Source organism: Parasteatoda tepidariorum, chromosome 9 (genome assembly GCF_043381705.1).
Source record: "Parasteatoda tepidariorum isolate YZ-2023 chromosome 9, CAS_Ptep_4.0, whole genome shotgun sequence".
Taxonomy (NCBI): domain Eukaryota; kingdom Metazoa; phylum Arthropoda; class Arachnida; order Araneae; family Theridiidae; genus Parasteatoda; species Parasteatoda tepidariorum.
The window spans coordinates 23,564,662-23,576,924 of NC_092212.1; the positions used below are offsets into that span (position 1 = coordinate 23,564,662).

Consider the following 12,263-nt stretch of genomic DNA (forward strand, 5'->3'; position numbering starts at 1 on the left):
TTTTTTTTCTTGCTTTAAAAGATCCAAAAAAAATCGAGTTAAAGGGAGTAAAGTTCGAGTAATCGAGAATAATTAACATGAAATTGAGGATAAAAGGGTCGGGACCCCTTAAAAAATCGAGTTATAGTAATATTCGAGTTATCGTACTTCGAGTTATAGCGAATTGACTGTATATATATATATATTGTATATATTACGGAATTAACTTACATCTTACTTACTTCTAAAGTTTTAAAATAATTTTCGCAGCATTTCTTAAGAAATATGCTCCCATTATTTTGTCCAACCCCTGTACAGTTTGAAAAGATAAATTATTTAACTATAAAATTAATACTTTTCTTGAATTTTGCATAAATTTTGATCGAAAGTCAGAAACGAGCTCTTATGGAAATCCGGAGTAAATATTGGAATCAAAGTTGAATATTTTAATAACCTACACAACTCCGCACAGGTCTAATTTTAACCTGAACTGCTGTATGCAGTTCAGTCTGTTTGAGTACCGTCTATGTAAATAATTTAAACAAACAAATAAAAAAAATCAAACCATATTCTTTAAAAACAGTAAGACTTCGCAACGTTAAAATAATTCCTGTTCGAAATCGTAAGATTATTATCATTTCGCTAATATTAAAATATTTACGCTAATATTTAAGGAATTTTAACTAGGTAGAAAGCGACAGTTGTGACCATGACTTTGAACCTTGTCGAAAGAAACATAAAAAAATAAAAATGAAAAAAAACAATTATATATGATTGACGAGCAAGACAGATGCTACAATTAAAAGTCGAAACTAAGATATTATAATTTGATAAACATTGAAAATGTGTATTAGAAAAAATAGAATATTTAAATATGTATCATAATCGAGTTAATTTTTAAATAGATTAAACTGCTCTAAACCAGATATTTAGGGCAGCATAAAATAATTAATAATTTTTTAATAATAATTAATTTTTATAAAGAAATGTTTAAAACTATATTATAAATGAAATATGTTTAAAACTATATAATAAGATTTTTAAATTTTTTTATAAAACTTGATAGTTTTTTTTTAAATTCTTTAAAATTTTAATTCTTTTAAAATAATATTTTTTGTTAAATATTTTTATTTTGAAAAACTTGATTGTTTTGTTGAAAAAATATATAAAATGCATTTTTTATCAATATTTTGAAATTTTTTTTTAATGCAGTCATTTGCTTAATAAGCGACTTTTATTACACAGTGCATAAGTTTCGCAATATTATATATATTTTAATGAAAACTAAAATCAAATAAATTAATGGGGAATTAAAATATTATTTACAGACAGTGATGCAAATTTGGTCCAAAATCAAAGCAATATGATAGCCTCAACTACAGCTTAATGATACGAATGAAATTTATAAGAAACTGAAAATTCAAAATTAGCTGTTAAATTTTAAATTTACACAATATGTGCATCAATTTGGTTAAATAGTTTTTTGAAAATACACAGGAAAAGAAAGTTAACTAAACTTAATCTTGAAACATTACAGAAGAATTCCTTGACATTATAGGAGCATATCGACATAGAACATATTGACATTATAGAATTCTTTGATATTATAGGAGAATTGCTTGACATTATAGGTGAATTCCTAGACATTATTGGAAAATTCCTGGAAAACCTTTTAATTAATAATTTTTTAAAAGCAAAAAAAGGGAATAAAAATATCGGGATGGGTTCAAATTGACTTCACCGTTGTACTCCAGAGGTTAATAATAAGTTTACTTCATTGTTAACCTTCGGAGTACTAAGGGGGGTCAACTTTTTACGTATTTCCCATATGTCAAGAATTTTGAAGGTTATTGTAAAGCTTTTGAGCATGAATATAAAATTCGTTTAACCAAAGATAATTCCATGAAAAAAAAATTAATAATTATTTATTATATTTGAATTATTTTTTAAATAACAGTCCGAAAAACTGTAAAGTTTAAAAATACAAGCATTGAATGAAATTCGTCAAATAATTCAATCGGACTTGTAGTCAAGTAGTTTATCGGTCAAATAATTTCGAAAAATTCAGATATTTCAGATTTTTTTTTCTTTCTTTTTTTAAGACTATTTAAGACAAACAGTGTGAAAAATGGAAAGTGATTACGATTTTCAAATGAGGCAGAAGGGATTTCTACCGTACCAAATGGGATATCTGACTGACTGGATGGTAAAATTAGCCGAAGATGAACTGCAAGAAACTGAAGAAACTCGCAATCAAGCTCTTTTAGAACTTAGGAGAATCATAGCCAGTAAAAACTTTTTATCCCTCTTTTTTTTTTAAATTTTTTTAAATGTTTTTAGAATCTTTTTCAAATATTAGGTCGAAATTATTCCACATGGGGAATTTTTAAATAATAATTAAGCAAGGAAAAGAACAAAAACGCTATTAAACTCTGACCAATGAAGTTCAGTTTACTTAGAACTCGGCTAAACAGAAAGCAACAAAATCTGTTTGATTGCTGATTATCAATGATTATTAATTTCACCATGCAATCGAGCAGTTTTTGAAATACTTTATCCTGACTGCTTCATTGATAATTCAAAAGATTTTGATGGAGGTTTAGTTCCTTTTTTGAATGAATATTAATATTAAAACTTCATTCAACTAAAATGCAACTAAACTTCCTGTAGCTCCTTATTTCATTTTCAAGGATTCTAAAACTGTATATTAAGGACTGTCGATGGAATGTCCTGCACTATTCGTCTAGTTTATAACAGTAAAAAAAGCTTTATATGAAAGATTAGCGATTTTGAAAAAAAAAATACTCATAATGAAGAAGGCAATTTAAAATTTACAAGTATGCAATATAAGCAAACCTACTTAAAATAATAATTTAAAGAAACTTAAAATCGATTTAAAGGATTTTGGTTTAAGTCCAATATGAATGTCTTAAGTTCCTATGTGGGATTTATTCGTCATCTTGAATTTACTGAGTGGTTTAAAGGAGGAAGAAACTTCAAATTTGCTGTTCAAATAATTGAGATTTTGCGTTCGTTATACTTTTTTACAATTAATCAAATGAAAACTAGCCTAATCGACTCAGTTGATTGTTGAGATATTATTAGGGAAAATTTTAAAAACAGCACAATTCTTAAAGTATAACTAAATACACGTTAGATATATCTATCTGGAAAACTGACGTATTATTTCTTATGTATTTTTTGAACTGGATAGAAGAAAACTGTGTCCAATTAGATTAAGCTAATATTTTTATGCTTAAAAATTATATATTTTTTAATCTTATACCCATCCCTATTTACACAAAATCCTCAAAATACAGAAACTATTAGCTCTATTGACTTTGATTTCATTAAAATTAGCTTAAAACAATTTATAAACCTTTAACGAGATATGCAAGAAATGTTGTCTGCCAGCAGCGCTCAAACCAAGCACTTCCGTGGATGTAGAATGGTTTTTTCAACCCCTAATTTACCTCTCGAACCACTTTTATTTAAAAGTACAATAATTCTTACCTTTTTCCATTTACACAGAAAAAACTTTTATAACTTAGAAACTATCAATTCTACTGACTTTGACTTCATCAGAATTTGCATAAAACAAGGCATAAAAAGCAATACTAATATGGAGCTGCGAGAAAACGGAAGAGGTTCGAACCAAGGTTGTAGTTGATTGTTTAAAAAACATGATGGAAAAGGGTGTACACTCTGACCAGGGTGAATTTAAAAATTTATATTGGCCACCGAACTCTCTCGATGATTAGGAAAGAGTGATTTTTAACAAATTTATCAAAACACCATATATACAAAACCTCAAATGTGTTTACTTTTTGTGTTACATTTTTGACAAGGATTCCGAAATAATGTACAGGGTGTCAAAAATTTATAGAAACTGATAAATATATCGCAAAATACGTATCGGATCAAAAATTTAAAAGAAAATCACTTTTTTTTTTCCTTTCAAAAATGGTATTCAATGACACAGATTAAACTCTATTCGAAAACCTCATCACAGAGGTGTTGGTTAACTTCAAACTCTTATGTGGAAACACATATTTTTATTGCAGATTTGGATTTTTTAGAAAAAAGTACGCTAAATTGACATACAGGTTGCTATTTTTTAAATTTTATCCCAGGTGACGCTGTAATTGCAAATTGAATGAATGTGGCATATAAATTGGTGAAAATAAAGATTTCTCGGGAATTATATGTCACATCAAAAAATATATAGACATTTTTTATGTTTTGAAAAGTTTGTCAAATGAGACCAAACCCGACTCTATACCCCTTTGAGGCCAGGTTGACTTCCAGGAAGGTGGGCGTTTAATGTGGAGTTTGGGGTCCATTTTTCTCTTAATAGTTTTTTGCAAAACAAGAATTCAGTTTTTAAATTCTTCTTAGTCCCTGACTTGTATTTTTTGAGATATTTCTGTGTAAACAACTTTTACGCATCTCAATTTTGCAATTACAATCTGTGTGATACATTTGCGTACTATTTATCCTAGAAAATCCCAATTTGAACTTGTCCCGCAGTGAACTGATAGTTAAAACACGGTTTCCAGTAGAACACCGTCAAGCATCACTGGCTGCGGTCAGTGAGCGGGTGGGTGTTCACTTGTATCAGTCTACGAAGGGACCTAGGGTGTGCGCTATTGGTCCTCGTTAAACTGTTCTATTGTAAAGTGCTCGACTTCGAGCGAAGGTCGTCGGGCTACAGAAGCTGGGGTGCCGTCCTCTCGACAGAGGATCAAAATTGTGATGGCATTTCTGCGGATCACCCCCAGGAATGTTTCCCAGTCCGTCGTCAATAGCCCATTGTGCAGCTCTAGTACGACGTAAGTAAATTACATCTGCGTCAAATCTGAACATAGAAAAAAAAAAAAAAATAGGGGATTTAGAATTTGAACTTAAATCCGCTACAATCCGTTGTGGGACTGAATTGAATATCATTGAATGCATCTTTGAAAAATATTTTAACCCTGTACTTTAATTTTAAATCCCATGTTCAGATCTCGATATTGTTTTACAATTTTCATGAATTTTAGACATTCTGCACAAGTTGCGTAATTGCGAAACATACTACAGAATACTACAGAAACTAAACTTTATTTTTCAGAACATAAAGGTTTGGACTGATGATGCTTACTTACTACAATTTTTAAGAGCTAGAAAATTTGACGTAAAGAGAGCTTGGGAACTTTTGCACCGTTTTTACGTTTTTTTAGGAGATTACCCAGAAATTTATTCACAGGAACTAGACATGGAGAATGTGAAAAAGGCACATGAAAGTCACCTTGGTGGTGGCGCATATCAGTATCGAGACAAAACTGGATCCATTATATTTATTTGTTCGCTTGGTAAGATCCCACTAGTAATTCGCTTTCCTTTTTTATCTCTAGGTACAGGACCAAAGCAATGTGAACACATCTCTTCATAACTCTTTGTAAGCAATCTTTCTTTTAGCAGCGACAGTTTCGAAAGATTTTACGGAGCAATACCAACGCCTCTTACAACTGAATGCCTCAACATCGGTAGTCCGATCAGACCATTCATTTATTTCGCCTCAAGCTGACCTCTTCATCAGATTGTCGTTTACGTAACTCCGGACAAGCCATGACTGCTGCCCATTTGGACGCGTGCTATGAACTAAACTGACTTTGACTGTATTGTTAAGAAGAACTGGAGAGCTGGAAGCCTAATGACCTAATAGTCAATGGCTCATAATTGTTTCATAAAAATAAGAGAGTTTAAATATAATAGAGCGCACATACGACGCTATTTTCTGTCTTAGTAATGAAACGTGACTCTTGTACGAATCGTACAACAATTCAATTTCTGTTATTTTCAATTGCCGTGTTTCCCCTTCTTATATCAATGGAAGAAAAACGATGCTTGTATTTTGAAGTCAAAAATTTTAAAATATGGTGATTTATCGTGCAGTATTTGATGATACAAAAAATTTGTTAAATTAATACTTCACACATTTTTTCAGGTATGTAAATTTATCACTTTTTGGAATTAAAATTGTTTCATTTATTATTCAAGCAAACTACTAGAATTTTCTTCTTTTCCTTAAAAAAATCATATTAATCCAGATTATTCCATTTATCCATTCTAAATTCCAAATTTATGCTTCCAAATCTAACTTACCAGTAAACATAAACGACTTTAGAGGCAACCATAAACTAATGATTATATAAAATTACTACCTACCCGTTCCTCGTTTGGGGTATAAAAAATAAGTATAATTAATCAACACTATACAAGAACACTACACAATCACTACACAACAACAACAACAACACTACACAACAACACTACACAATCATGCACAATACTTTACGACAAACATCGACACAAATAAAAAAGCAAAAATAATTCCGATATTTTTATTTATTTATTCATATTTGTTGAAATTATTGGTGATTTTATGTTATTAAATTAAGCAAAACCAGTATTTAGTAGTTCATCCCATCAAAATAAAGATCAACTGCATGGAGTATCATCTAGCATATTGCAGATTTAAGGTTAGTTGCGTGAAAGATCTGTTCTCGAATCTCCTGCAACAGAGTTTTTTTCCTTATTGGTTATTGAATCTGATTGGTTACGCGAGTTCACACACAGCGGCAAAGAGAATGTTCCTGAGGCACTTAATTTAGAAATAAATCCTCCTGTATGTCTCCTAACAGAAATAAAATTGTTACACCCTTAAAAAGTAGCCACTACTTGTGGCTACAAACACTACATTAAATAGTTATTGTGGTTAACTTCAACTCTAATAAACTAATTGCAATTTTAATTACTAAAACAATTTTGGAGTTTTTCTGACAACTGACTCCATATTAAGGAAACATGAAAGATTTCGTTTCTGTTACTTGTAGCTAAGTGGGATCCAGATCAAGTTCCATTGCTATATGCACTTTCAGCAGCTTCATGTATGATTCTGAGTTGTATCGAAGATCCAGCTACTCAAGTGAGTGGTGTGCAACTTGTGATAGATACCAAAAATGTCTCATTCAAACATCTACGGGCACTATCACCAAGATATTTACAGTTATTAGGTAAAGCTGTCAGAGTAAGTAAAATTAAAAAAAAAAAAACTGTTGTAAATTATTAATTTACTTAAAGCTTAATTTACTTTCAGCATTATTGTCTTTAAGCATTTTTTTGCTTTTTTATCTATATTGTATGTTCTTGTAGCATATTCTGAATATTCACAAAACCTAATTATATACATTTTTCATTGATTTTTCTTTTCACATCATTTTGTGTACCAATGACTTGCACTTTTATGCATTATTTGCGAAGTATCTCAAACAAATATGAACTGTTAATTAATATTTCTGGCTGCACGATTTTTTGAAACTAAGTAAAAAACAATTGAAAGTAAGAAAAAACAATGATAAAATTAAAAATTATTTACAAAACCTCCATATATACAACATTTTTTATCAAATTCTTCTCCATATTATAGGTTTTCATTTAAACGTCTTGACTCTCCAACGTTTCTTCGCCGCGCGTATCGCTGTCGCGTATTGATAGTACTGCGATTATTTTCCCGGTAATTTTGTACTGCTAAATTTCAGCCCTATGTCGCTGTTAATATCTCCTTAGATAGTCACGGTGATACATTTTTTATAAAAGTTATAAGTATTTTCAAGTAAACTCTGTTCAATATATTTCACACATTCAATACAAAATAAAAATCGCAGCAAGATTTAGCTGGTAAGTTTAGTTGTAACATTTCAGCAAACAGCATTATTAAAAATTATTACCTTTACACACACATGCATTCTCAATTTTGATTGGCTGCTTTTTGCGTTACTAACCAGAAGTCTACTGTGATTGGCTATGTGTTATCATTCCACTCTCTTCTTATATATAAAGATATATGTATATATATATACATACACAAAGAAAAATTATAGACATATGAAAAAAAAGGGGGGAGGGTGAAATAATAAGTAAACAAATAACAAACAAAAGCGCAATAAATGAAACTTATTGTTTTTCTTAACTTTCTTCGTGTTTTCTCGTATTTATTTATTTATTATATATATATATATAAAATAATTTTTTTGGTACGCATCAAAGCATTATTTCCTAAATACCTTCTTCGTAAGATGCAATGCAACGTTATTGGATAAAACTAGAACACGTGGGATTATTTTTATTTAGCTATCATTGCNAACATATTTCAGTATCTTTCGAAGTCCATGATGCATATTTAATGACACATGGATTGCCATTTTGGTCTTTAGATAATCATACATCTAGTCTTGTATTAGATGCGATATATATATATAAACACGCGAAAAAATTAAGAAAAATAATAATAAGTTTTATTTGCCCCGTATAACCTGCAAGTACCCATAAAAAAGTTAAAAATACTAAGAATTCATGAAAAAATTTTAAAGAAGAAAAATTATCAATAAATAAAGATTTTTTAAAGAATATTTAATATTTAAAAAAAAATTTAAAAAAATTAAGAGCCAGAAAACAAATAAGAAAAAGTTATGATATCATCATCGGCTTACACGATTATATCCGCAAAAAGAGTGCTTTCGATTATTGCATTCATGTAGTTAAAGCAAAATATGTCAATACAATAGTGTAAGGAGCAATAAAAAATTTAATACGAAAATAGAACACATTAAGCAAAATATACAAAATAAAATGTATCAAGCAAAAAATAGAAAAAGAAGAATTCAAAAACTTGATCGTTCTACTTTAAATGCCCCAATCAAATTTTTAAACTTTGAATGTAAATTTTAGTTTGATTTGAAATTTTAGTCAACAAATTCCATTTTAAATTATGCAAAGTTTTTAATTATACTAAATCGTTTATTTATAAGGAAGAAAAGAGGAATATCTCTTAAAATAAAAACCGATTAAACTTTTCAATTTGTTTTCGTTTGAACAGTTTGGAGGGGATTTCTTGAACTCCGTGTCCGGGAACTAGCTCATTAGATATTCTTTAAACCATACCCTAATTCCAGGTTAAAAAGCTGTAATATGGCTGGAGTTTAAATCTTCCATTATAAGCATTTCTAATAATTTTGTGTTTTATTTGATCCTCTTATCTGTTAAGTTACTTTTCTTCTAGGTGCATTTTCATGGGAGCGATATGAAACATCTTCACAAATATATTCCAAAAGAGATTTTACCATCTGATTATGATGGTGACAATATCAACTACAGCCCTGGTGAATGGGCTAATAAGGAACTGTATCCATATTTCGAAAAGTATAGTGAACTGCTTCGCAATGGCTTTCACTAATTTTCGTGAAACACTTTCGGTTAAATTACGATGATTTTGTAAAGTTCACCTGATAAATTATCAGGTGAATGGCGTAAATTTTACTCTTTCCTTATTTAACTATATTAAGAAACTAATGCAGCTCTGAAATTATTAATAATTATCACTATTATTCAGCTTATATCTAATCTCATTAGTCACAAACAGTTTGCGTAGGATTCAAGCAGTCAAATTAGGCAATTACATAATTTAAAATGGTATAAAAATTTTAATTCTGACAACTCCAATTTTTTTCTACTATCTATATATATATATAAAATTGAATGTCTGTCTGCGTGTCCTTTATAGACTCCTAAACCACCCAACAGAAAGCGATGAAATTTGCCATACTGATAGTTTCAGCACGAGGAAGGTCACTGTCAATATTAGAACAATCTGCGACAAATCGTTCTTGCAGGATGACTGAAAAACAAAATGGAATTTTCTGATTAGTTAAGTGTTAGCCATTGTTTTAATTCTAGCTATTCTATTTTCACATATTTTAAAGCCAACATCAGTGATAATGGCTAGCTTATAGCTCTGTTTGAACAAAAAATAGTTTATTACACGTTTTTAATATTTAATTATTTTATATTCGCTATGTCAGATGAATTCAATTCGCGATCGCAACGCTTGAGTATACCCTCTTGCTGGAGCCTGAAAATGTCAGGCATTTATTTACTAGGTTTTCAATTAGTTCCATCATAATCATTGGCAGAGCCAGACGCCATTTTTTAGGCAGCAAATAAGAAGCAAGGAAACGGCCGAAGAACTTGAAAAAACTCTCCAGAACATTGGTAAATCTTTCAGAAACAGAACACGCCGAATATTTGAAGAAAAATTCCTCAATAATTTTTAACTTCTATTATCAACAAACTTGTAACTGATAACTTCCGATATCGGGATTGCATATTGTTACAGATGTGTGTATTACGATAAAATAAATTTTTTCGGCTTTTATTCATGACAAATTAAAATGAAGTCAACATTGCTTTCTTCATTCCAATGAATAAATGTGATTTCAGAACGTACAGAACTGTAATAGTTATAGAATATTCTTCTTCTTTATAGAATAGTATATATTTATGTATCTATATAAATCGGAAAACAACAATAAAGAATAATCCGAATTACTTTAGTTGTATCATTTTTGATGATTATTAATAAATTTTTATCGTTTTCTTCGTAAGACTTTTTTAGTTTTGAAAGAATAATTTCAACTAGAATTGAGCTATTCCGTTTTTAAGTTAGATATTCAAATTTATATTGAGATCATACAATTAAAAAATTTTGCTGTGTGGTATGTTATCTAAATGAAATGAAGGGATAATCTATGTATATATTATTTGAAAATAAAATTTTCAAACGAAGAACATTTCATTCGGAATTCTCCGGACTTATAAAGCAGTTGAGTTTTATGATTTTTATAATAAAAAATTTGCTTGTAAATAATTTTTTTCTTATTTGATGTATTTGATGATTTATAGAAAGTATGTTTTTGTTTATGATTTCGTAATTAAAATATCGTCTGCACTAGTTAATTGGAATATTTTGCATTTATTTTTTACATTTTATAACCGTCTTTGAACAGCTGAACCAATTTTGGGTTTACGACTGCTAATGTTCAACTCCGTAGCCTTGTAATTTTGAACCAATCCAGAAGGCAAGGAAACTCCTCGAACAATACCCCCCGCTGTATGATTTTTTATGGGAACTCGGAGGTCTTCGTGATTCGACAGATTTAACGTGCATCAGTCACCTTTTACTACACATTACTATACATCTTCGGCCGGCGGGGATCGAACCCACGACCTCTTGGACATGGACCCAGTGCCCCACCAACCAGTCTATACCGGCCCTAATTAATTAGAATATTTGAGCTAACCCCCTCGAACCATTGAGATTGAGTCCTAGAACGTGAAAATCCGTCATTGAAATCAAAAGTTTTATTTTTTTGGCGCACTGTACACCAGCTTACTCCAGCTCATTGTTTTGAAAACATATTTCAGTATCTTTCGAAGTCCATGATGCATATTTAATGACACATGGATTGCCATTTTGGTCTTTAGATAATCATACATCTAGTCTTGTATTAGATGCGCCAGCTTCTACAAATGTTGATAGTCTTTGCTTGGTACACACCCAAGCAAACAATTTTTATCATAGAATGCATGGTCGAAAACAAAACACAAAACAGTTATAGGGCGTCAAGAGTTACATTCTTATATGAGGCAAAAACACACAAAGAACGATGAAATTAAATTATAAAAGTAAATTTAAAGACATGTGATAACAATAAGTGCTCCAAAACAATGGCCACCATTGGCTATGCACGCAGTACAACGACAAAGAAAAGATAGGCGAACATTCTGAAACACACCAGTCATATCGCGAACTTCCCCTGCAGCGACCGAAAGCTTGGCGACAAGTTCTTCTGCAGATTCAATGTGAGTCTCATACATAAGAGCATTCAGCTGTCCCCTTAAAAGGAAATCGATACATGTAAGATCTGGGGAGCACGGTGGCCAAGATATAGGACCACCTCGCCCAATCCATTGGTTCGGAAAGGTTACGTCCAGATAGCTTCGCACTTCTCGTGCATAATGAGATGGTGCTGCATTCTGTTGGAACCAAATGCATAGACAAAATGCATATCGGCTTTTTCCTTATTAGAGAAGGGCAACATCTTCAGATGAGTTACTACCGCGATTGACAATGCACTCTCGAATCAGCAGCTTTTATGTATGAATCGTGACGAAAATTTGTATACGAGCTCTTCTTCTTATCATAACATGCAAATAATAACTCGCAGCGCTGTAACTCGCAACAAGAATGGAGCTTTCACGTTTGCATGAAACAGCTTTCCAAATGCGCCAGCACCTTTGCGTTTTGTTTTCGACCATGCATTCTTTGATAAAAATTGTTTGCTTGGGTGTGTACTATCACTTCCTAAAATTTTGCCCATCTTTTTAGAATCACCCTGTATAAT

At 30.8% G+C, this 12,263-nt stretch overlaps 3 protein-coding genes across 4 annotated transcripts in view; 2 read left to right on the top strand and 1 right to left on the bottom strand.

Moving 5' to 3' along the window:
* The window catches only part of LOC107454778 (clavesin-2), a 356,878-nt gene that overhangs the window by 191,287 nt on the left and 153,328 nt on the right, over positions 1 to 12,263 (top strand). The window lies entirely within an intron of this gene.
* LOC139426533 (clavesin-2-like) lies at positions 3,205 to 9,341 on the top strand. Its single transcript, XM_071185768.1, has 3 exons — positions 3,205 to 5,333; positions 6,858 to 7,081; positions 9,083 to 9,341. Exons 1-3 carry the CDS (start codon positions 5,237 to 5,239, stop codon positions 9,254 to 9,256), a joined length of 495 nt encoding a protein of 164 aa, XP_071041869.1. The 5' UTR covers positions 3,205 to 5,236; the 3' UTR covers positions 9,257 to 9,341.
* The window catches only part of LOC107454782 (alpha-tocopherol transfer protein-like), a 22,246-nt gene continuing 19,463 nt past the window's right edge, over positions 9,481 to 12,263 (bottom strand). For both annotated transcript variants that reach the window (XM_043053084.2, XM_043053086.2), the window contains exon 7: positions 9,481 to 9,697. In XM_043053084.2, the coding sequence (XP_042909018.1) occupies positions 9,578 to 9,697 (120 nt within the window). In that variant the 3' untranslated portion in view covers positions 9,481 to 9,577. The remainder of the gene's footprint in view (positions 9,698 to 12,263) is intronic.